Raw genomic sequence first — 26249 nt, forward strand, 5'->3', positions numbered from 1 at the left:
CCCGGCACGGCTGGGCGCAGGGCTGCACGTCTCACGCGCACGAGCGGGGCTGGCACGACACGTGCACGAGCCCGAACCCGAACCCCCCCCCGGAGGCGGCGGCGGGGGCGGGCGGGGGCGTGTGGGACTCTGACTCTCTCTCTCTCTCCCTCCCTCCCTCCCTTCCTTCCTTCTGGCACTAGGGACACAACCCTCGCCCTCCCCGGCAGCCGGGGGGGTGGGGGTGGGGCGGTGTATGAGCCTATGCGGCGGGGGGGGGGGGGAATGCAGTTACCTCAGCAGCGCCCCGGGGGCCGCGTGAGTGGCGGAGCGCCGCGGGAGAGCAGCCATGACCGGCTCAGCATCCTGCAGACTGAAGTGCTGCGAGCCCGGGTCTCTGCCTTAGCTCAGCCCCGGGCAAAGCCCGGCCCGGAGACGGGACGGACGCGGCATCCCGAGACCCCCCACCCGCCAGTGCCTACACGTGGGCAAGGAGAGTCAGCCCGGCGGCGGGGGCTGGGCCGCTGCGGGTCCCTCTTCAGGCCGGAAGAAACCCAGCCTGCGCCCTATGGGAGCCTGGCAAGGACAAAAGAGCAGCGCTGCTCTTTAAAGGGGGCTGCGCGGACGGTGGCTTGTTGCCAGTCCCAGGGGTCCCACGGGCGAGAGAGCAGGGCCTCGCTGCGGCGGGCACCCCACACGTCCATTGAAGCTCGGATGCGAAGTGACAGGCCCAATCTGCAGCAAGGGAGCTGGGTTAGCTGTTGGGGAAAGCGGTCTTGCTGTAAGGGCAGTTAAGCTCTGGAAGAGGCTGCTCAGGGTGGCTGTGGAATCCCGCTGGTTCTGTGTAGAAACACACACAGTCCCTGGCGCATTTACACTCTACCTAAAGAAGCCAGGTTGGAGAAGGGAGTATCATTATCCCCATTTTACAGATGGGGAAGTGACTAGCTCAAGGGCATGCAACCCCCTGAAAAGGTTTCAGGTCCCGCTTAAAATCTCCATTTTAGAGATTGGGCAAGTCACTTCTCTGTTTCCCTAACTCACACAGCCTGGAATAGATCATGGATCCCATGACTCAGAGGTCTGTCCCTTAATGGCTTAGAACAGTGGTTCTTAACTCAAACTATGGGTCAGGACCAGGGCTGGCTTAGACTTGCTGGGGACCGGGGCTTCAGTCTCCGCTCCTGGGGTCATGTAGTAACTTTTGTTGTCAGGGGGGTCACATAGTAATTTTTGTTGTCAGAAGGGGGTCATGGTGCAATGAAGTTTGAGAACCCCTGGCTTAGAAGATGCTCCCTCTTCTAAGTGTTTATAAAGCAGCTGAAGTCTTTTCTCATGTAGGATTAATGTTGGGGCAGTTTTTAGTCACTTCTCTTGTGAAGTAGGGTTTTGCAATGTAGGAAGGTGCTGGGACATTCAGAATTGAGGTAGCTTGGTGCATTATTTCTGTAATCATTTCATATGGCCTTCATGGAAGGAAGTGGGTCAGTTAGGAACTTCTCACATGACCTTTGTTTTCAGGGGCACCTCTCATCCTACTTCTAAAGTTCCCTTCATTCTATATCTGTCTGGTATTTCTCATTTTCATTGATGAAAATTATTTACAATAGACATAGACACAAGAAATGGAGAACAAATAGTCACTTCTACTGACAGAAGGAATCCTGCAGCATTTTAAATTTTGTGCAAAAATAATTTTGGTGCCCTTATTATGGATGAATTCATCATTCTGACTGCATCCTATATTTCGGCCTTAACAGATGAAGAAGTCTGAGGAAAAGGTGGAGGTTTGGTAAACTGGCATGGGGAGGAGATTCCACAGAGAGGCACTGATTCTTGCTTGTGGATGGCTTTAGGGTAATAATAAATTATACAGTAGTTTATTCATAACCATGGAGTTCTTGAGCAGGTGTGAATAGTATCTTTGTTCTCTGCCACCACTCCCTGGATGACTCCAAGTAGAAGATCTCTTTAAATATTCTGTTAATTTGCAGTAGGTGTTACCAATGTCAAATCTCCCAGTTACTACTCTAGTCAGAATCATAGCTAGCTGAAAAGAGACAATGCTCTAGAAGTTAGCCTCTGATCAGTTTAACAGCTGAACAGTCAACCTCCTGCTTAGGTCCCTAAGGAGAGAAGTTGGAGCATATGAAGAAGAGAATACACTCCTTCAGGCTAATGTAAGGGGCTGTGACGCAATAAGCCCCACAAGTGTAGAGATGAGAAGTCTGTTTCCGAAAGCAGCACTCATTTTAATTTCCTTCTGGGTGTGATGCAGGTTATTCTGCAATGCTCCTTTACAAGCAAAGCATCAGGCTGGGGTGCAGAACTGACTCACAAAAGCACCACAGCAATTAGGCTTTTTCTTATTCTGTGGCTATGTTTACACAGGCATATATCACATCCATCACACATGACTATGGGGGTCTGAGTGTACACAGCGCTCAGGTACTTGAGGGTTAGAAGACAGGGTAGAAAAACATCTACATCCTGTCTACATAGTAATCTCTGCTTGTGCAGAATTATAGGCTGATTTTTGGAAGTATAAGAGACAAAGCCTGTGTGACACTGAAGCCTATCTGTGATTAGTATCTAGCAAATAGGGAGTTGCATATTGCACAGTTAGTAAAAATCAAGGCTACACTAGTTACAGCAGTTCCACTGCATACAAATCCCTGCCCTCTGACTGGCTACTGCTCTTAAACCACCATCCACATGGCAAAACAGCTATGATGGTTTCAACTTCTATTAGGGGAATGAAATGAAAAGGAACTACATAATCATGAGATTTCAGTGTTTTAAAGGAGAGAAGTGCACGGTTATCCCTATCTACATATCAGCTTGGGAAGCTTACTCTGCAAGTTATAACAATTTAGTGAAAATGCTTCCCTTTGTTTCAAAGCTCACTACAGTAGGCCCATGAGCAATGCAAACAGGGACACCAGATATACTGAAGGATAAGCCCTAGCTCTTGGTTGGTCACACACTGCTTACTCTGCATTCTTAGAGGTCCCTGCTGACTTATTTCTAAAACATATTATTGCAACAACAAGCACAGTTGGCAAAACACCTTTTAAAAGCTTTCTAAAGGAAGCATTTATTTACTGTCTAAAATATAAACACAGAAGAACAGCACAGGCTGGAGCTATCCATCACTCCCTAAATACCAGTAGGATTGCTGGAATCTGTGGTGCTTTGGTGAATGGTATTGACACAGTCTTGGAAAGATTGAGGTGGTTGTGTAAATCTTCAGCTGGATTGTACTAGCCAGTGTCCTGGGTGAACGGGGTAACTAGTTTGTAAGAACACAAAGCACACCAACCTTTTTTGAAAAATGTGATCTCTGACCAAGCATGATCATCTTCCACCACTGCCATAGAGCTGTTGGGGCAGACTGGGACCCTATGGAATTTAGAAGTTCTACACTTGTCTAAACAGTAAAGGATGCTGGGGACCATATTCATAGCTGGCACAAGTAAGCAAAAGCTTTTGAAGTCAATGGAATTGCCACTTCTGCCAGCAGCATATAGTGCATATTTGCATAGTGTCAACAGCATGCTAGGTGTTTTAGGCAGGAAAGAATGCTAGCTCCTCTTCCGGACAAGCAGTGTAAGCTGATGTTTTAGCATCCATGCGGGGGGGATGGGGCAATAGCAGAAAGAATAGGATTTTCACTCATCTTCACTACACCACCGAGGAGAGGATAAAAGGTGAAAAGGCCTTTCCGAAGAAGCAACTTTGAAGGTAGTGATAGGGCAGACCAGGACTACAAGCAGGTGCCAGGGATAGAGGCCTGCATCTCAGACACGAGCAGAGAAAGGCAGTGGTTACTTGTGCATAATACACAGTTATATATGAGGAAGGGGTGCTCTCGTGCAGTGCCAATTACAGGTTTAAAAACTATTAAGAAAAATAGATGTCCTTGCCCCTCTTGACACAAGCAGCTGGTTATTAACATTGGAAGAATGTGAAACCTTTTCATTATTTATGCTTTCGGTTTTCTTGTTTACTCTACACTCAGCCCTATACTCAGCTTGTACAATTAAAGATCAATCACTTCCACTTTAATTTCAGTTCTTATGCAGTAACTCAGGGCTTGTCGACACTTAGCTGGGGACACATGAGCAGCAACTGATGAATCGGCGGTCAATTTAGCTAAATCAACCGCCGATCGCTCTCCCATCAACTCCTGTACTCCGCCAGATGGAGAAGAGTAAGGGCTCCCGTCGATATCATGTAGTGGTACACTGATCTAAGCTAAGCTATGTTGATTTGAGTTACGCTATTCACGTAACCCAAACTGCATAGCTTAGATTGAATTTCCCCTGTAGTGTAGACAATGCCTCACGGTTGCAGTAAGCAGGTGGTAAATAGCCCATGGATAGAATAAATCCAAGCAAAAAGTATGGTGTGGCTTTTTGGTTTTGAAAAACACCTTACACTGTAGGCATTGTGTGAAAATGTTCCTTTTGAATTCTATGTATTCTTCCACATGGCTGCCCCTACCTTCTAAATTTACATGGTGCCTTACACTTTACAAAGACTGATCCACAAAGAATCTTCTTATCTTTGCCTAAGTATACTCCTTTCCCTCTATTTGGAAGCTCATCCTTTTCCTCTGTAGTGACAAACCTACTTCTCTTGACTGTCAATCAGGAGGCAGCCACAGGGTGAGAGATTAGCATATGAGTTTCAGTCCCAATTCTACTTATAGCTACATACTCTGCTCTCCAGCACACACACAAAAATAAATAAATCACAGATGAGTGGCCTCTCTTCTACTATGCAATTAAAAAACTACAAGCATCTGTAAAACAAACATTTTATACTCAAACAAATTCTGCAAGCATTAGAGACAGGAAAATAAATACCAGAGACCGAAGTAGGGTTTGGAATGAAATATTTTCTTAACATAAGAATATTTCATAAATTACAGAATTATAGCTCCAATACAAAAATAGAAACAAGATTAAATATGGAATGTGTGTTACATAAAAAGCTTTTGAAAATTACTGCCACTTACAAGGCAAACCCTAATTTGGCATTAAAAAAAAAGTACCAGTTTAAGACTTTATACATATTTACAACACCCAAAGGTTCAAAGAGAATTGCTGAGGCAATGTCAACCAATATATTGAATAAACAAGTAGAAAAATAATTTACACTGAGGGAGGTACAATAAATGTTTTTGCTAAGAAGGTCAGTCGGTCTCTCCCTCTGACAGGAAAATCCAGTGCTCAGTAACCATTCTGGAATCCAGCTTCACTTGTGTCAATATCATGTTCCTTTACAGGGGTGGGGAGAAGAAAGGACAATATACAGTAAAAGTTATACACTTAAAAACAAAACAAAACCCTTCACCTTTAAAATGTACTTTTACTGATGTAAACCTGGAAGCCCTATTAATGAAACAGCTGATCAGAAGGGAGGCGTTCACAATTGACCCAGCAGCCCTAAACTTTGTAGCACCATCAGGAATGCTCTATTCTCAGTTACTGAGACCCAGAGCCTCAAAAGTATTTAGGCTCCCAACTCCCACTGAAATCAAAAGCAGTTAGGAGCCTAAATACCTTTGAAGATCTGGTTCTAACAGACTATAGTGACCTGGCTGGAGGCCCAAGCCATGAAGACAGAGTACCTTGAGTTGCAAGGAGGGAGAGAGAGACAGAGACACAGTAGGGCATGCAGTAAGCAGCGGAAGGGGGTATCAGATCTGAATGAAGCTAATCCCCTGACGCAGCCACAAAGAGCCGCCCTTTGCTGTGAGTAGAGCACCCCATGACAGAGGGTCATACCTAACATCATACTTTCCATACATTAGCTGTTCTGCTATTAAAACAATGTACCTGATTCAACTTCTTGAACTCCACCACTTGGAAGAAGATGTGCTCCAAGATATGCTTGGCATCTTGCTGCTCCTTTGGGAGTTTGTTTGTTACCCCTAAGATATCACCACATTTTCTGACATAAAACTCCAGGTCATCTTCAGTACCTAACAAGGACGCACAGAGTGAGGGAGACAAATCACACACACACACACACTCTCTCTCTCTCTCTCTCTCACACTCACACACACGGAAATCATTCATGCATAAAGACATGGACCAGAAAGCAGAAGCAAAATGAGAGACCCATTAATATCAAATCAGCTGCAGTCCCACTACTGAGATTCACAGCAGGATCAGGGATTCTGACTGGCCCCACTAGATCCTGATACTGAACACTTTAAAGTATTTTTTAGAGTAATGTCCATCACAAATTAGTGAGAGGAATCTAGGATCCTTTAACATGTATGGCTCCAAGAATCATATTCTAGTGACCACAGCATTGGAAGTCATTCTGGACAATGACTGGAGAAGAAGGCAGGAGACTCAGAAAAAGAAGAGTCACTCTGCTATTAACATTTTGATCTACAACATGTCATGCATGTGAGAAGGATATTTTCCATGGACCTGATTTCCAGAGATACTGAGAACCCCTAACCCTAGATGAAATCAATGTGAAGCTGTAGGGGCACCGTACATCTGAAAATCAGGCCCTATATTCCTACTGCAGCTAAAATGTCTCAAGTTATTTTGCTAAAGTTTTTCTCAAAAGAATGGGACTTCTGTATAAATATGAATGTAATCCAACTTCAGAAGTTTGCCTTGCTTACATTTGTTTGTAATCTGTGCAAGACGAGCTTTCTCAGAGGAGAACGTTTCATCTAAGTCAAACAGGTCCAGACTGGGCGGAGGTAATTCTCTGAAAGCAGGTGGGAAAACCTACAAGAGAAGATTTAATGTATTTTACTGTCAAGTGTTTTCCTTACATGCTATAGAAAACTAGGAGATAGCTTTCAACTTGGATATCAGTAGAGCCTTTTGAAAATCTATGATAAGCCAAAACTCCACAATAAACTGAACACATTTTCATATAGAGCTGTCGATTAATTGCAGTTAACTCGCACAAGTTAATTTTTTTGAGTTAATCACGATTCATCGCAGTTTTAATCACACTGTTAAAAGAATACCGATTGAAATTTATTAAATATTTTTGGATTTTTTTCCTACATTTTCAAATATGTTTATTTCAATTACAACACAGAATACAAAGTGTACAGTGCTCACTTTATTTTTTATAACAAATATTTGCACTGTAAAAATGATAATAGTATTTTGCAATTCACCTCATACAAGTACTGTAGTGCAATCTTTATCGTGAAAGTGCAACTTATAAACGTAGAAATATTTGTGTTACATAACTGCACTCAAAAACGAAACAATTATAAATCTTTAGAGCCTGTAAGTCCAGTCGGTCTTACTTCTTGTTCAGCCAATTGCTCAGACAAACGAGTTTGTTTACATTTGCAGGAGATAAGGCTGCCCGCTTTTTGTTTACTGTGTCATCTGAAAGTGAGAACAGGATTTTGCATGGCACCGTTGTAGCTGGCGTCGCAAGGTATTTACATGCCAGATGCGCTAAAGATTCAATATGTTCCTTCATGCTTCAATCACCATTCCATAGGACATGCGTCCATGCTGATGATGGGTTTTGCTCAATAATGATCCAAAGCAGTACAGACCAACACATGTTCATTTTCATCATCTGAGTCAGATGCTACCAGCAGAAGGTTGATTTTCTTTTTTGGTGTTTAGGGTTCTGTAGTTTCTGCATCAGAGTATTGTTCTTTTAAGATTTCTGAAAGCATGCTTCACACCTCACCCCTTTCAGATTTTGGAAGGCACTTCAGATTCTTAAACCTTGAGTTGAGTGCTGTAGCTATCTTTAGAAATCTCACATTGGTACCTTCTTTGTGTATTGTCAAATCTTCAGCAAAAGTGTTCTTAAAAATGACCTACAGGTGCTGGGTCATCATCCAAGACTACTATAACATGAAATATATGGCAGAATGTGAGTAAAACAGCTGGGAACATACAATTCTCCACTAAGGAGTTCCATCACAAATTTAATTAATGCGTTATTTTTTTAATGAATGTCATCAGCATGGAAGCATGTCCTCTGGATTGGTGGCCGAAGCATGAAGGGGCATACGAATGTTTAGCAATATTTGGCATGTACCTTGCAATGCTGGCTACAAAAGTGTTATGCGCACACCTGTTCTCACTTTTAGGTAACACTGTAAACAAGAAGCGGGCAGCATTATCTCCTGCAAATGTAAACAAACTTATTTGTCTGAACTATTGGCTGAACAAGAAGTAGGACCGAGTAGACCTGTTGGCTCTAAAGATTTATAATTGTTTTATTTTTGAATGCAGTTATTTTTTGTACATAATTCTACATTTGTAAGTTCAACTTTCACAATGAAGAGGTTGCACTACAGTACTTGTATTAGGCGAATTGAAAAAATACTATTTCTTTTGCTTTTTTTACAGTGCAAATATTTGTAGTCAGAAATAAATATAAAGTGAGCACTGTACACTTTGTATTCTGTGTTGTAACTGAAATCAATATATTTGAAAATGTAGAAAACATCCACAAATATTTAAGTAAATGGTATTGTTAAACTTATATCTCATAATATATAAGTAGTAGTAGTAGTGTTTAAATTTTTTTTTTAATTGCGTGGTTAATCATGGTTAATTTTTTTAATCGCTTGACAGCCCTAATTTCATAAAAATAACTAGATAGTCTACATATTGCCTAGGAACAAGCATGCCAGCACCTCTCCTTTTTCCCATTTCATTTTATTCTCTTAGTTGTTTTCTTTTTTAAACCAATTAAAACCAAGGACAAGAACTAGATCCTCTTCTGGCCTGGTTATTCCTATATAGGGGCCAAGAAACAGCTAGAGTCTGAATGTGCAGTTTCTATCGCATTCTTCTACTCAAGGCTTGTAAAAGATGTGTGTCTGCCCACCTCCACCCCCTTTCTACAGTCAAAGTAGCATGGGGTTCAGTCTCCAAAGGCCTGTGATTCCTCACAACTGCAGGAACAGCTCTGATGTGAGCTCAGCAAGGATAGAATAGCTCTGGTTGCTCCGCTGCCTCCTTGTGGGAGCCCTAACGAGAGCAGGATGGGAGCCTGACTGCCTCTGCCTGAACCTAGGGAAAGAGTTAAGATACTGACTGTGGCCCCAGGACCTTTCTGAAATAACATTTGGCCTTCACACTAAAAACACTGGGCACCGCTGGCTCAGAGCAACATAAAGCAGCTACGGAGACTTGTGGAAACACTAGATGTATGGAGCATCTTAACATCTTCAGGATATAGTGGGTTCTGCTGGCAGCTGTCTCAGTTTGCTTATCCTGTGTGCACTTAAGGGGTTTCATTGTTTTCAGTCACATAATCTGACTGAACACACATTCATAAGACCATAAAGAGTGCTACTTCATAAAAGGCATGTACTAAGGCACTCAAATGGTTAATGTTCTACCGTTTCTGTCTCTTCCATATAGTTCTTTACAATAAAGATAGAATCCACCTTGTAACATGAACCTATGCCTCTCAGGGGTCAGTAAGAAGCTCAGTCAGGTAAGATTACTCACAGCTGGCTGGAGTGCAGGTAGTGGAGTCTCAAACTGAGGCTGAATGAGCTGGAGAGGTTCATGTTTCACATTCAGCTGTTCATAAGATCTACAATCAAGAAAAAGGCACAGTCTGAGGGGAGGAGATGATAATACATTGTCTGTTTACACTTGCATGTGTAAGATACAGACTGTGAATTTGAATTTGCCCAGGACACCAAGGTTAACACCCTATTTGTGAAAATATGTCATGGGTTCTTTTATGACCACACTTACACAGTAACTTTGATCTCTGCAACAACTACAAAGCAACTGCTTCTAAAAAATGGACAAGCACTCACTACAATGCAGATAGATTGCTCAGCTTTTCTATTTGTAACCTATGGCATGTTTAAATCCAAGTGTCCTAGGGTGAAAGTTCAGGGTATGCATCTAATCGGCATCTTACAAGATTACATTAAGGAAGTGAAAGTGTTTCCTTCAGTATAGGTATGCTTCCAAACACACCAAGAGGAAATGCAGAATAAGACCAAACACACAAACACTTCATAGTTGCTAACTTGATAACTTTAGGGAGGGAGGTTGTATCCAGCTGATAAATTGACATATCAAAAAGCGTTGTGAAATCTCGTGGGTTCTCGTCTCCCTCTTGTAGACACACTCGTAGTCGCTCAGACAGCGTGGCTATATCCGGAAGCATCGTATAGTCTGAAATCTGAACACAATGACACTGCTATGAGTAAGGGGAACTACCTTAAATACGCTCCTCCTACTTTGTACTTCACTTAAAAAAAAATCATTTTTTCTAGATGAGATAACTTCAGTTTACACTTTTTCCCTCCCAAGACTCTTCACAATGCAGGTCACTATACTTCGTTAAGAATGTCACAGAGAACTATTTAGTTTCATGTGAAAAGAAAGTGAACACGAGTGCCAGCTTGCCTGCTGCAGGTGGAAGCTAGGGTGCCAGGCCAGTCGGTCGGCTGTCCCTGTGACCCCGGCTAGGCGCAGGGGCGATCAGAGAAGCTCTGAATCTGTGTGTGCCTACCCCCAACCGCAGTCAATGGGAGCTGCGGGGGCGGTGCCTGCAGGTGCACCACTGGCAGCGCGCACCATGCATAGCTGCCTGGCCACATCGTGGCCGCTTCCGGGAGCGGCACGGGGCCAGGGTGGGGGGGATCCTGCCTTAGCCCTGCTGCGCCGCCAACTGAGAGCTGCCTGAGGAAAGCAGCACCCAGCTGGAGCCCACACCCCTCCCTGCACCCCTACCCCTGGCCCCAGGCCTGAGCACCAACCCACTCCCAAAGAATGTACACCCACCCCAAACCCCCTGCCATGAGCCCCCTTCCACACCCTAACTCCCTTCCAGAGCCTGCACCCCAACCCCCTGGGGAAAGGATTGTGCCCAGACTAGGAAGGTGTCCAGTCTGAGAAAGAAATTTATTGAAGCATCTCTAAGGATGAGATTTTACCTGTATTCAGTTGTATTACTGTATTAGGTTTAGATTTGCGTGTTTCGTTTTACTGTACTTGGTAATTCACTTTGTTCTGTCTGTTACTACTTGGAACCACTTAAATCCTACTTTCTATATTTAATAAAATCAATTTTTACTTATTAATTAACCCAGAATACGTATTAATACTTGGGGGTACAAACAGCTATGCGTATCTCTCTATCAGTGTTATAGAGGGCGAACAATTTATGAGTTTACCCTGTATAAGCTTTATACAAAGTAAAACGGATTTATATAGGGTTTGGACCCCATTGGGAGTTGGGCATCTGAGTGTTAAAGACAGGAACACTTCTGTAAGCTGCTTTCAATTGAGCCTACAGCTGTTAGGGGACATGGTTCAGACCTGGGTCTGGGTTTGCAGCAGGCTAGTGGGTCTGGCTCAAACCAGGCAGGGCACTGAAGTCCTAAGCTGACTGGGCAGGAAAGCAGGGTCAGAAGTAGTCTTGGCATATCAGGTGGCAGTCCCAAAGGGGTTTCTGTGATCCAACCCATCACAGAAACCAGTGGCAAATAGGATGCAAATATGTCCATGACTGACATTTTATGATGAATAACTACCCAAATACGGCAGAAAATCCTAATCTACAAGTGGCAAAAACGCCATGGATATCTCCAAAATTCCCCTGAAAACAGTTTCAGTTTTTGAGACCTTGAAGTTCATTCACTACAACATCTGGATGCAATACCAACAAAAGCCACATTAGAAGGTACATTAAAATACTGTTTGTTCTTACATATCTCTCTAAAATGTTGAACATTTGAGTTCAGGATCCAAACTCAAATATCTAGGTAAAAGCTCGACCAGAACATCAGGGTTAGCATCCATGCTGATGTCTCAAAGAGCGCAGTTAATGAGGACTGAATCTTGATCTGTGAGACTCCAGATTATGGGGGTTTAAGTAAGACTATAACTGGATTTTAATGTCTTCTAGTTATTTTCAATCAGTGGCAATTGACACATTATTACTCAACAACAAAAACATTTAACAAAATGCCCTGCTAGAGAGAGATCTGACTTGCCAGGTTGCAGTCTGAAGAGACTTTCTAAACCTGAAAATTAAACAAAACTCTTAAGGCAGGGGAAGTCAATTATTTTTTGTCAAGGTCCAAATTTCTTGATTAAAGTATAGTCATGGTCCAGACTCCAGAGAAAATAAAATAATAATAATGATAATATGTAAATGAAAAGATTTAGGGGTCCCTTCAAAAGCATCCAGTGATCAGGATTTGGCCTGCTGTCTGCCTATTTACTACCCTGTCCTAAGGGATCTGTAATAAGAACAGGTTTCAGAGTAACATCCGTGTATCTGTAATAAGAACATAGATACAGCCTTGAACTATGGGGTGCTAGGCAGGTACTTCTGTAATTCTGGTCCTAGTGGATTAAAACATTATTAGCTATCACACGATGAATGTCTCTTACCTCAGGGTCCTCTGCATCAATCTGATTTAAATGGATGTCCGTGGTTGTGAGCCACTGGAAAATCACATCCTGTGGATCCACAGATGCATGTTAATTTTTTTGGAGTGCCAGAATAATTTACTGTAATGCTAAAACATTTTAAAATTCCTTGTCAAATCCACCCGTTGGAAGAGATGACGTAAATATGAAAGAGTCGGATAAAACAACAAAGAATATCAGGGGGAGAAAAATGGTAATATTAAGAGTATTTGTATTACTTACCAAAGCAACAAAAACATGGCAAGGAGTGCACTTTATAATGGATGCAGGTCAATTGCAAGGCAAGAGGATGAAAACCAATTCAGTTCATCCACCTGAATAACGTGGGCTGTCTGAAGTTCATAAGTGTTCTTGAAAAATGCAATAATGGGTAAATGATTGCTGAATTGTACTTTTAGGGGGAATACTTGAACAGTAGAGATTGCTAGCTACTGGACTTGGGCAAGGACTATGGGGACAAACTGGCAAGTGCAACTCAACTGAGTTGCGTTAACTTAGAGAGGTTAATTTGGCCTTTTGTTTTTAAACACGTATTTGTATAGCAATGCAAATCATGACAGTCCTTTATCAGCCAGTCAGAATACTCCTTTCATAATATTTGTTTTAAAAAGGAAAAAATGTATAGAGAGGTGCACGAAGCTCAAGATGCAGTTACAAATCAGCCTACAAAAGAAGTCATGTTACAAAGAAACACATACAGAAACTGAAAGAACATGTAGACACAAATTGCCTAATAATCTGGATCAAGTAGAACAGTTATCTAGGGCTAAAACAATGATTGTAATACCAAAATTCTCAAACCCCCTCCCCCTTTTTTTTTTTTAAATAAACAGTCAAGGATGGTAATACATACCAACTTTTGTGAAGCACTTTGTGATATTTAAACAAAAGGAGCTGTAAGTGCAAAATATTATTGTGTTGCCACATTTCTAGCTGTGACAAATTTCAACCATTTAATGACAAAAAAACCCTACTGCATATTTTAAACACACACACACAAACAATCATGGTCAAGAGAGCAGAAGCAGTAAAAAGCTTTCCAGAATTCCGCTTTGCAATATACAGAGTTAGGTGCTCAACTGCTATCAGTGCCTTTGAAAATCTCTCTCACTATTTCAATGCCAAGTCTGGTTCTCCATCCCCCAACTATTTCATAGTGATGAAAGTATCTGTGCTCTGGGAACAAACTACAAGGGTTGGGTGTGCTTGTGAATGCTATGAAAAGACTAATGATAATTTTAAAATATATTTTAAAAGTCTACCATGATCTTGCCATTTTCTTCTTTATCCAAATATTGGTCACTGAACATGTGGCAAGATCCCAACACTGCCATTTTTCCACCTTGGTTCTGTCAACAAAGTTAACATATAAAAAAAAGTCAGATCCCAAACATTCAGGGGATTTCATACCATGCTCTAAACTATTACATTATTTTAATTAGAGGGAAATGGGAACTTTGGAACAAGAAGTAGGTATGACAACTTGCAAGAGGACAATCTGTTGAACGTGTAGCATTAGTATAAAATAAATGCATTATTTTAGAAGATTTATTCTTTTATTAAGATTACCTTAGAAGAAGTGCTCTGTATGAATGGGATTGGAGGGCTATTTCATGGGCATTCCACAAAGCAGAGCAACAAATAAGATTACATCAACAATAAGCAAATTGTATGTATTTTATTGTAGTTTTTGACTCCTTAAAAAAAAACAAACCTACTCATCAATAGGAGCAAGAAAGATAAGATCTTAACTGAGATTAATACATAGGTGCGCATGAGATTAGTTCTCTTAAGTAATTCAGAGTCAGTACCTGCAAAAGTGAGGCATGCATGCAAGTCAACATAGCTTTCAAAGCCCCAGGCTAGCTAACAAAACAAAGGCATAGCAATTTTTGCTGTTTATAGGTAGAGTTACAAAAAATGCAGACAATTATATTTTAATTAGCTGAATTAAAAATGTCATATAAAGAATTATGTAAAACGACACCCTTCCCCCAAAGAAATAGTAAGTTTTCAAGACAGCACAACAACCAGTAATATTTCTTGTGGGCACCAAGATAAAAATTCATAGCAAATAATGTAACCATAAAAACTGCTGTTGTAAAGAACTTGAACTTGCTTCAAACAGAGTTCCAGTTTACTTGTATTGATCAAAGGATAAACATAATGGTAAATTTCTGAGTATGAATGGAATGCTTGTACTTTCTATTTAGCTCCTACTTGGTAAATGACCCCAGGAAAGGAAACAACCTAAAGCAAGTGACTTTTATCCCCTAACACATCCTCAGCTGTTACTGTTTCACAGAATCATAGAAATGTAGGGATAGAAGGAACCTTAAGAGGTCATCTAGTCCAGTCCTTCATGCAAGACCAAGTACACTAGATCATTGTGACAGACTGTACCCCATGTACATTCTTTTTACAAAACCATTTTGTACAAAGTATACCTTGTGAGGTATCACTTGAAAACTCAATCTGCTGAACATTATTGTCCTGGTAAAATGTGTGGCAACACTGTATGTAAATTTATAAGATTCTACTGTATAATATTGCTGTGCCAAGTTCCAAAGTTAGAAAAACAGGCCCAAACCAGTTTTTCAGACACAAAAGACATACTGACACCCCGGCCAAGTATCAGCATAATCAAATGGACTATCATGGGCTATCAACTGATTAAGAAGCCATTCTTTGGCCGGAAGAAGGGTAAGAACGAGAACTTTACATATTGGCAATGGAACAGCTGAGGGGTTTCTGGGTAAACAGACTGACTGTAACCTGAACCCCAGCTGGAGGTAATCCTCAAAGAGGGGAGAACGGTATAAGAATGAGAAACAGAGGCTTCCAAATCGACTCTCTCTACTCCACTCGTCTCTGCTCACAGCAGCAACACCTGAAGAAACACTGAACCGTAGGAGGGGTCCTGGTCTGGAGGCTTCCAGTCAATAAAGACTGTGAAGAGTACAGGGTGAGAAAAACCTTTGCTTTGAATCCATTAAGCTTGCTAAATTGGATACCAATCTGCATTTTATCTTTTATTTTACTTGTAACCCATTCTGACTTTTATGCCTCATTACTTGTAATCACTTAAAATCTATTTTTCTGTAGTTAATAAACTTGTTTTATTATTTTATCTAAACCAGTGCGTGTTTGGATTGAAGTGTTGGGAATCTCCACTTGAGATAACAAGGTTTGTGAATATCATTTTCTATTAATGAAATGCATAGTCCAGTAGAGTGCTGGCCAGTAAAAGATGCACATTTCTGGGAGAAGATCTGGGACTGAGAAGTTGCTGGCATCGCTCTGTATGTAATTCATGAGTGACTGGACGCAGCATTCAAGTAATTCAGTTGGAACGGATTTTACATGTTAGAGGCTGTGTGTGCAAGTGGTTGCTCTACCAGCGAAGCAGTATAAAAGGCATGCCAAGTTAGAGATTTGAGAGGACACAACGGTTCAACAGTTCAAATTGTACTCTCAGGAATGTCACAATCTTCCTTGACAGGTGCTTGTCTAACCGGTTCTTTAAAATCTATAATGATGAGGATTCTACAACCTCCCTCGGAAGTCTGTTCCAGTGCTTAACTATCTTTATAGTTAGATTTTCCAAATATCTAACCTAAAGCTCCCTTGCTACAGATTAGGCAATGACTTCTTGTGCTACCTTCAGTTGACATGGAAAACAATTGATCACCGTCCTTTTTATAACAGCTCTTACCATATCTGAAGACTTATCAAGTCCTCCCTCAGTCTTCTTTTCTCAAAACTAAACATGCCCGGTTTTTTTAACCTTTTCAAATAGGTCAGGTTTTCTAAACCTTCTATCATTTTGGTTACTCTTCTCTGGACTCCCTCCACTTGGTCCAGATCTTTCTTGAAGTGTGGCGCTCAGAACTAGATACAGTACTCCAGCTAATGCCTCACCATGGCCAAGTAGAGCGGGACAGTTACCTCCCATGTCTTACATACGACACTCCTGTTAATACACCTCAGACTGATATTCGCCTTTTTTGCAACTGCTTCGTATTGATGACTCATTTTCAATTTGTGATCCACTATACCCCCAGATCCTTTTCAGCAGTACTACTGCCTAGCCAGTTATTCCCCATTTTGTACTTGTGCATTTGATTTTTCCTTCCTGAATGTAGTACTTTGCACTTAACTTTATTGAATTTCATCTCATTGAATTCAGACCAACCCTCCAATTTTCAAGGTGATTTTGAATTTTAATCCCATCCTCCAAAGTGCTTGCAACCCCTCCCAATTTGGGATCATCTTCAAATTTTATAAGCATACTCTCCATTCCAAAACCAAGGCGCTAATGAACATACTGAATAGTACCAGACCCAGGACTGACACTTGTGGGACTCCATTAGATACATCCTCCCAGTTTGACAGCAAACTATTGATAACTACTCTCTGAGTACAGTCTTTCAACAAGTTATGCACCCATCCTACAGCAATTTCATCTAGACCACATCTCCCTAATTTAATTATAAAATTAAGATGTATCGTGTCTATTGCTTCCTCCCTATCCACAAGGCCAGTAACCCTCTCAAAAGAAGGAAATTAGGTTGGTTTGGAATTATATGTTCTTGACAAATCCAAGGGGCTATTCCTTATAACCCTATTATCCTCCAGGTGCTTACAAACTGATTGTACAGTAATTTGTTCCAGTACCTTTCTAGGTATCAAAGTTAGGCTTACTGGTCTATAATTTCCTCATCCTCTTTGTTCTCCTTTTAAAAGATAGGTACAATGTTTGCCCTTCTCCAGTCCTCTAGAACCTCACTGGTCCTCCATGAGGTCTCAAAGACAGTCCTTAATGGTTCCAAGATTGCTTCAACTAGTTCCTTAGGATCAAGCCCTGCCGACTTGAATACATCTAACTTACCTAAATACAGTGGAACCCCATTAATCCAATCTCACTGGGACAGGGGCCAGATCGGATAATCAAAAATTCAGATAATCTGCAGAATGGACAAAGAGCTTCAGCTCTGGACAGTGGGCTCCCACTGTCAGCTCCGCTGCCTGCGGCTGAAGCATCAGTTTCCCATATTCCTGTGTGTGCACACTAGTGGCTTGGTTAATACTGAGAGCCAGATAGTAGAGGCTCGAATAAAGGGGGTTCTACTGTATTCTTTAACCTGTTCTTTCCCTATTTTGGCTTATACTCCTTCTTCCTTGTTAATATTAATTGTATTATGTATCTGGTCACAATTTACCTTTTTAGTGAAAACTGAAGCAAAATAGGAACTAAACACCGCAGCTTTCTTCATGTTGTCATTTAAGCACTCTCCTTCATCTTTGTCTTACTCCTAATGTATTTAAAGAACCTCTTCTTATTGCCTGTTATGTCCCTTATTAGATTTAACTCATTTGTGCCTTAGCCTTTCTGATTTTGCCCCTACAAGCTTGTGTTATTCGTCTGCAGTCCTCCTTAACAATATGTCGATGTTTCCACTTTGTGTAAGATTCCTTTTAGATTTTCAGGACTTTAAAGAGCTCCTGATGGAGCCATGCTGGCCTCTTACTATTCTTCATATCATTCCTTCACATTGGGATAGTTTGTTTTTGTATCTTTAAATAGCGTCTTCTTGAGAAACTGCTAGCTCACCTGAACTCATCTTTCCCTTACATATTCTTCCCATGGGACCTTACCCCTGTTAAAATCTGCTTTTTTGAAGTCATTGTCCTTATTCTGCTGCTCTCACTCCTTCCTTTCCTTAGGCCTGGTCTACGCTGGGGGTGGGGAGAAATCTATCTAAGTTATGCAACTTCAGCTACGTGAATAACGTAGCTGAAGTCGACGTACTTAGACCTACTTACTGCGGTAAGTCAATGGCTGATGCTCTCCCGTCAACTCTGCCTGCGCTTCTTGCCCTGATGGAGTACCAGAGTCGATGGGAGAGCGCTTGGCGGTCAATTTATCGTGTCTAGACTAGATACGATCACTGCCTGTCGATCCAGTGGGTAATGTAGACAAACTCTTAGAAAAATGAACTCTATCACTTATCAATCACTTTCACCCAAACTGCCTTCAACTTTTAAATTCGCAGCCATTTCTTCCCTATGTGTCAGAATCAAAACTAAAATGGCTGTCCACCTGGCTGCTTCCTCCACCTTCTGAAACAAAAAGTTGTCCCCCATTCATTCCAAGAACTTATTGGAAATTTTGAATTTTGATGTATTACTTTTCCAGTGGATGTCAGGGGAATTAAAGTCCCCCATAACTACTAGGTCTGTGTTTTGGATATTTCTGTTATTTTGTTCTCAAAAAGCCTCATTTACCTCCTTTTTGATTTCCTTATTAAGCTTATCTACTGTTCTTCTATTATATATTGCTATTCTTTTCCCTACCTCACTTTTCTCAAACAGATTATATATTTTCTTTCTAATCCTTTTCTCTGCCCTGACAGAGATTCTACCATTGTCTTCAGCTTCATCCTCCAGCATTTTGTCTATAATTTCCTCCAGCTAAATAGAAAAAAAGAAAGCCTAATTAAAGATCAGTTCTATTCCCTTGACTTTCATGCTATTTTCTTATATCAAAAGGGAGATTGCCAGGGAGAGCACGTGATGAGAACTCTGATGGAAACAACATTTTCTTACCCCCTCTGAGGAAAGAAGCAGAATCTTTAGAAGATCATTGGTAATTTTGTTGAGAATCAAGGGCCAAACTTCCATATAGCCGAGGCACGCTGTTGTGCTCACAAAATATACAAGCCCTTTCACTTGTGCAGTGAAATCAGATATCACACACAAATTATGAATTAGATGGATAGGCATGCACAGTTATCTGATTTGCACATGCAATTGTTGCCTAAATAAATTTAAAAGACTGGCTTCAGATTATCAGGTTCTCATCTCACAGACAAGCGTTCATTTAATTTTCTCACTATATCAAAACCAAAAGAAAACTTATACATTCAGAAATTTAGGGAAGATAACATTCACTAAAATTTAATTAAAGAGCTTTTAAAAATACATTACACATTTATGCCCTGTCTCCTTTGTGACAAACCTGCTAGCAGCAACTGTGTTTAAATTCACATTTCTGATCCAGTTTCCTTGGCCTGTATGGTCTAGAATTTTTTTCATCTGACAACCCTGTTAGACTTCAGTTATTAACTGATGCAACGGATTACCTAAGGATTGGGATAACCACTTTACAGTTTAGTCCATAGCACTGGTATGTTGTTATGGTTCTCAGATAAAATATTCCTGTCCAAGGAAAGAGTGCTAGAACTCAACTAAACAGCAGTTTTGAAATGCAATTTGAACCGGCACGGTTCTGATCCACGGGGGATCAAGGCTTTATATGGACTTGATGGTTAACATATTACAGAAATGTATGTTTGTGCATGTAATTTCAAAATGACCACATGTATAAACACTCGCTCCATAAATGTAAATAAGAGTGGTGGGCGAGAAAACTGTTCCGTCTATCATTGCCATGGAAGTAGGCAGGCTGCGATTTGGCAAGTGCTGCCCCAGGCTCCCCTGTCTTAAATGCGCTGGCGACCTTGTCATAATATGACTTCATGCACTTTTATTGCCTCTAATTTTTTATGGGGTCTATTTTATCCATAACATGCATCTGTAACTTTGTGCACATTTAGGGGAGGAGTCCCTATATCGCTAAGATACCAAATATAAAATTTCATGTTAACATATTAACCATTAAATGTAAGCATCACTTAGTACTTATTATGGAGAAATGTTTGCAAACTAGCAAGTACCAAACCAAAGTCAATGGCTAAGATCATGGATACAAACATCTTTTCAGTTCCAGAGTCCCTAACTCAAAATTGCCTACCTATGCAGCTGAACTGATAATGGTTACTAGATGGTTACTACAATGGTGGAAAGAGAGTAAAACTGGAAATAAGAAACAAAAGGTACATAATCTTTGGTGATGATCAAACATTTTTCTTCTTTGAACTCTGTGCAATAGAGCTTTCCAGAAAAAAGAATCAAAGAATTGTCAAGCGGGCTCAAGGGCTCATAGGTGCTTTGGGAGTAGAAACAGGTGTATGTAGATCTGCCACACCATACCGTTGCATTTCTTTACTGGGGGATGGATAGCTTATTTCATGCAGTATTGTACCTTATAATGGTAAAAAGCCAGAATGGGTCTGTTGAGTGGAAAGCAGACAGATCCTGTGGACAGAACAGCCACTGCTGGTTTCATCACATTCAGTGTGGCACCAAATGGATACACAAAAGTGAGAGCCCTGCAGAAAATACAAGCATTTCATTAGTGTCTGCTAAATTTCAGAGACTAGATTTCTTAACTTTAGATTTGTCGATGATATTCCTGATAAGTGACTGATGTTCAATTCTGCATTGTTTGTTTAGAGTTAGAGGCATGAGTAATAATAACCAAGCTGAGACTCAGATTTTCAAATGCATAATTTGGCACACGTACAAGTCATGGTCTATGTGCATAAATCCTGACTTGTGTCAGGAACAGTGCAGGCTCACAAAAGCACACTTTTGAAATCTTGCTGACTAGAATAAGATGTGGGAATATTTCCAGAGTTTTTTATGGTTGGAATTTTCAAGAAGTTTAAGTGTAACGTTTTGGTTATCTCTCAGGTATTCCTAGATACGAGAGACAAGTAGGGGTAATTAACTCTCAAATAAATATTCTGGAACATAACTATACTAAATGTTTCTGCACTTAAATTCTTTCCTATAATGAGCACCGTAATCAGTACAGCCCCGAAATAAACCATAAGAAAGAACACAATTAGCTACAGCTGTTTGTGGAAAGGCTGATGGTTCTTCAGTATTCTTCTGCCCAGAGCAAAGTAAAGGAACTACAAGGGGAGAGAAAGAGGGAAAACCACCAAATTCTTCAAGTGTATGAGTCTCCCTGGATTAGCACCTTTCCCCCCCTTCTATTGAACTCTTTTTGCCTATGCCTAATCCACTCAATTCTATACGTCTGCAAGGTACTAAGGATGTTCACCATTTTATGTCCTTTAAGCCTTTTCAAATCCACATACAAGGTTCATTTAATCATCACAGGTCTGGACAGTAGGAATAGATGGGACTCCCTTCAGAACCCTTCATTGTTACTCAGATTGGCTGGCAAGCATTGCTAAAGAATTCATCCATTTAGGATTGAAACTAGAGAAGCAAGAAGCGGAGACCAACAAATGAATTAGGACATCTTAACAGAAGCACTGTGTACTTCAGTCATTGCCCTGGCCCAATAATTTAACTCTTCATGACTGTACTAAATCTTTCCTTTGAAAAAGCTAGTGAAGAAAATACACTTACTGTGAGTCATTTCCACTGTTGTCTTCATCTATTATCCCAAGCACTGCTTTCCCTGCAGCTCTGCTGATTTCCCTAGAAGAGGTGGAAACACAAATCTGATTAAAGTTACATGAATTTGCAATAATGTTACTCACAGATTTAGATCCCCAAAACAATTACCTATTCAAAACTCCATTGGAGACTAAGGCTTCCTTAGGATGAAAGTACTTATAATATACATTTCTCACCACAGCATCTTAAAGAAAAAAGAAGAAATTTAAATCTTTTATGGAGGCAGTTTGTCTAGTACTTAGAACACAAGATTGAGAGTGATGAGATGTGGGTTCGATTCCTATTTTTAATGCTACAAGCCTGGGGCTTATTTGGTTCCCAGCGTAACTTGGAACAGCCTTAACCTATGGCCTCTTTTTGGACCTGCAACTTCAGGCATCAAAAGACAGTGGGAACACTTATTCCAAAATTCAGATGAAGATATGCAGACACCTAATCACCTGAAGTGCAGGCACAATCATGTCTACCTGCCTTCACTTGAACCTGCAATTATTTTCAAGCACAGACAGGGAGGCCAGGTTTAAAAAAAATAAATAAATAAAAAATCTGGTTCAACAAGTTCAAATTTTTATTGTGTGTCTTAGAGGTTTCCAAAACTATGATGAACTCAATAACACTCTGGTGCAATAAAGAGTGAACCCACTACCCAACTGCCACTAAAACATCTGAAAAATGTCTTATTTGGTGAGGACACACTGCTTATTTACACTTGGATATTGCAAGAACAGCTGAATGGAATTTTACGAGACTGCAAAAAAATTCACTGCTGGGTTGAGAATGAGTATGGAATAACTCAGCTCACAGACTATTTTTCTCTCTCCTAAAAGACAAACACTTGAGGGAAAAGAAGGCTTATAATGGAAGTGGCTTTGAAACCCTAATTTGTAATAAGAACCATACATGGTTTGCATCTACAAAAGTTCAAGTTACCATTATTGACCATGATTCCATACTCTTCTAACAAGAAGTTAATATTGGTGTCATATCGGGATTCACCACCTTCTCCCAGCATCACCAGGATATCCCCACCCTCTTCTAGATATTTCTTCAGAACCTCAAACTAAAACAATAAGATGGAAAAAAACACAAGAACACAGTTAGAGGCGCTAAGTATAGAACTCCAAAGAACTATATGGAAATGAGGCATAAATGGTTTCAGCTACTTGCAACCAACTTGACTCTAGAAGATCAAGAAGCGTTCAAATCTAAATGTATGTAGAATAGACTTTCCAAACAAAAATGCTATTACAGAATGTTTTGGGTCACCTTTCTTCCGTCTTCCTAGACAAATCTGGAAGCATAACTAATCTGCAAACCATTGTTGGCTTTTTTTCTTCTTTATGAATATTTCTTACCTCAGCTGCAGTGAACTTCTCTCTGGGCCCTGCTGTAATCCACAATTTTACCCCAGCTAGCTTCTCGGATGTGATCTCATCTTTTAAACTACAAATAAGTTAATAAAGAGACATATTACATTGTAATTTTAGATACAATCCACGACTGAATCCTGGGCTGCCTTTACATAAAGAACTAGGCAGAGGAACACAAAGCAAGTCACTTCAGTCAGTCACTTTACATCTGTTTACCCTGGTTTTAAATTTGATATTTTATTATCTCAAATAACTACCAATTTGAACTGATGAAGGAAAATAAGTATTCTAGAAAGACACTGTGGCAGATCCACAGCTGATGTAAATTGTTGCAGTTCAGTTGACTTCACTAGAGCTATGGCAATTTATATCAGCTGACAATCAGCTCCACTCTTATTTTTCTGTGTTTTAATTCTTGACAAAGCCCTGGCTGGGATGATTTAACTGGGAATTGGTCCTGCTTTGAGCAGGGGGTTGGACTAGATGACCTTCTGGGGTCCCTTCCAACCCTGATATTCTATGATTCTATGATTACAGCAGGTGGGTGACCAATACCATAAACTTGATGTACAAAGGCTAGGGTTCAAATTATCTTGACATTTTTTCCTATCATTAGATATTCCATGCAGCACAGAGGAGTACACACACATTTGGAACCTCACCATTATCAGCTAAGCTCTGTCCCTCTCCATTGCCACAGTACCTGAAAGTTCAAAATAAAAGTCCTCCAACACCATGCAACAGCAGAGCTACAGCTAATGCCACTGGGTAGAACCAAAGGAAATAATCCTTTTACCTTTCTATTAACATTCCCAAACATTTCTATATTATGAATTACCCCCCAAAGTCAGCATTAAAATGGTCCCATCTCCAATTAGCTTACATGTAATTACTTGTTCATGTCAGTTTCAATCTTGTGCTATAAAGCATGAAAAAGAGAGCTGAAGAAAATCCCCCACCTCTGTATCTTCCATTTACTACGAAGCCTCTTCTGTAAGGACTTGTAACCACTGTTGACAGTGAAAATCTCCTTTTTGGATGTATTGAAGACTATGGTGTTCCGAAGCTCTGTCTCCATAGTGACCTCAAGAATGAAAGGAACGGAGAGAACCAAAATCAGAAAGGAAGAGCAAAAAAAGGTACTATTTCAGACCAGTCTCTGAATACGGAACGCATGCACGCAGATGCTGGCTGGCGTGGAATGTGTTGGTGCAGGAACGGAACATCTGAACTAGAAGAATTAGGCCTAAAGATGTCTTTGTTGTTGTTACTTAAAACGTTTACTGCAATTTTAAACAACATACAGACAGAAATATAAAATAAAACTAAAACCTACAAGAAACTTCCCTACACAATAAAAAGAAGAGGCAACATCCCAAGAAGCACCCAAGCTTTCTCATTTTGTTTCCTCAATATATGTAATCAAAAAGTTATATTAGATTCACTAACATTTTGTATTGAAAAAAATCACAAAAAATAACATTAAAATAAGAGCTGCAATCTTTTATGGTTTTCAAAGAACAAATAGGACACCCCTGAGCTAAATTATTTGGACCAAGGACCTTGTCTACTTTCTGTAAAGTAGCTACCACGCTGTTGGAATTCTATAAATAAAATAAATAACCACTACCTCTGGCCCCTCCTGGAAGTCAAGGTTGAAGCATAATCGCAGAGAATCAGACGGTTAGCTGGTTAAACTTAGGCTATGTTGACACTAGCATTTTCTGGCAAGTTTCACTATTGCACTACTAACCTGTTGCAGCAAAGGCATTTTTACCACTGAGTCACCTAACCCAGTTCAAAGCAGGTCTAAACACAGAGATAAATCTTTGGGACAACAGGGACTGTCTTTTTGCTCTGTATTTGTACAGTGCCTAGTACAATGGGGTCCTTATTCAGGGCTGGGGGTCCTAACTGCTACTGCAATATAAATAATAAAGCTATCTATCTCCATACTAGAGGGTAGCACAATGCATGCGGCGGGGGGTGAGTAGAGGGGAAGGGCATAGAGCAGGGGTGGCCAACCTGTGCATGAGCAGGAACCAGAATTTACCGATGTACATTGCTAAAGAGCCACAGTAATACATCAGCAGCAGCAGCAGCCGCCCCTGCTCCCAGCGCCTCCCACCCACCAGTAGCCCGGCCAATCTGCACCTCACCCTCCCTTCCTTCCCACACCTCCTAATCAGCTGTTTTATGGGGAGGCAGGGGAGGGGGAGGAGCGAGGGCAGGGCAGGCTCAGGGGAGGGGGCGGGAAGAGTGGACAGGGGCAGGGCCTGTGGCAGAGCCAGGGGTTGAGCAGTGAACACACATACACACACCCCGGCCCATTGGAAAGCTGGGGCCGGAGTCAGTGCCTGGACCAGGAGCCGCATATTAACTTCTGAAGAGCCGCGTGTGGCTCCGGAGCCACAGGTTGGCCACCCCTGGCACAGAGCACCGGGGTGGTGCACCTTCACCTACTGTCTCCATGGGCAGCGTAGCACAGTGCGTGGTGGGGCGACCCCTGACCCACTGTCTCCGTGGGAGGGGTGGCACGCTGGCTCTGCCTGAGCGATGGGGGAGCTATGCTCTGTGCGACGGGGTGGCACAGTGCACACGGGGGTGGGCAGTTGGCGCTACCCCTTGACCTGGTGTCTCCATGGGCCTCCGCTCCACCTCCTCTGCGTGCCCCTCACAGTCCTACCCACCATCGCCCCGGGGGGAGAGGGGCGTGAACTCCCGGGCCTTACCCGCGGAGTCGCCACCATCTTCCTGCGCCCCGCCGCCGACCTCGGAGCGGTAACTAAGGGCCGCTCCTTGCCTAGCAACCGCCCTTCTGCGCACGCGCAGGGAATGAATTCAACGGAACACGCCCGCAACCAACACGGCGGCCGGAGCAGGCTTCACGTGATGACATCACGCCGGCCCCGCCCTCTCCCACCATTCCAGGGGACGGGAAAGTTGCACCTACTATTTCCTGGCACGGGGGGGGAGAGTTGGACTCTACCATTCTCGATGGGAGGGTGACGTGTGCAGGGATAGCGCCTGGGACCCACGGAGCGGCGTGGCCCCTTCACTCGCTCTGAGCGCCAGCTGCTGCGTGCAGCGCTGCTCCCGGCACCTTGCTCCCCGGGCT

The 26249-nt window shown here is 41.6% G+C and overlaps 2 protein-coding genes across 4 annotated transcripts in view; both read right to left on the reverse strand.

Annotated features, from left to right (window-relative positions):
- Nucleotides 1-530, reverse strand: part of MYBL2 (MYB proto-oncogene like 2) — a 39904-nt gene extending 39374 nt beyond the window's left edge. The window contains exon 1 of one of the 2 annotated variants that reach the window (XM_084645343.1): nucleotides 275-530. In XM_084645343.1, coding sequence (XP_084501469.1) covers nucleotides 275-330 — 56 coding nt within the window. In that variant the 5' untranslated portion in view covers nucleotides 331-530. The remainder of the gene's footprint in view (nucleotides 1-274) is intronic. The other variant, XM_084645341.1, reaches the window with a different exon arrangement.
- Nucleotides 531-4938: 4408 nt separating this feature from the next.
- Nucleotides 4939-25962, reverse strand: IFT52 (intraflagellar transport 52). 2 transcript variants are annotated; one of them, XM_084645855.1, is made up of 14 exons: nucleotides 25157-25175; nucleotides 24091-24215; nucleotides 23117-23204; nucleotides 22692-22821; nucleotides 21870-21945; nucleotides 21711-21782; nucleotides 20530-20656; nucleotides 13685-13771; nucleotides 12384-12452; nucleotides 10007-10161; nucleotides 9468-9555; nucleotides 6635-6743; nucleotides 5826-5971; nucleotides 4939-5264 (listed from the first exon to the last, which is right to left on the reverse strand). In XM_084645855.1, exons 2-14 carry the CDS (start codon nucleotides 24207-24209, stop codon nucleotides 5217-5219), a joined length of 1314 nt encoding a protein of 437 aa, XP_084501981.1. In that variant the 5' UTR covers nucleotides 24210-24215; nucleotides 25157-25175; the 3' UTR covers nucleotides 4939-5216. The 2 variants fall into 2 exon arrangements, with proteins under 2 accessions (XP_084501981.1, XP_084501980.1); XM_084645854.1 differs by lacking the exon at nucleotides 25157-25175 and adding an exon at nucleotides 25864-25962 and having other exon boundaries at nucleotides 4940-5264.
- Between the last annotated feature and the right edge of the window lie 287 nt (nucleotides 25963-26249).

This window comes from Lepidochelys olivacea (assembly GCF_965140295.1).
Source record: "Lepidochelys olivacea isolate rLepOli2 genome assembly, chromosome: 13".
In the NCBI taxonomy this organism is placed as follows: Eukaryota; Metazoa; Chordata; order Testudines; family Cheloniidae; genus Lepidochelys; species Lepidochelys olivacea.

What these genes read in the sequence shown, in the direction of transcription:
- IFT52 (XM_084645854.1), bottom strand. An exon ending in AGTAAATGGAAGATACAGAG is followed by an intron (nt 23,205 to 24,090) that starts GTGGGGGATTTT and finishes ACTTATTTGTAG; the next exon opens with TTTAAAAGATGAGATCACAT. An exon ending in TGGCTTTTTACCATTATAAG is followed by an intron (nt 13,772 to 20,529) that starts GTACAATACTGC and finishes CTTTGTTGACAG; the next exon opens with AACCAAGGTGGAAAAATGGC.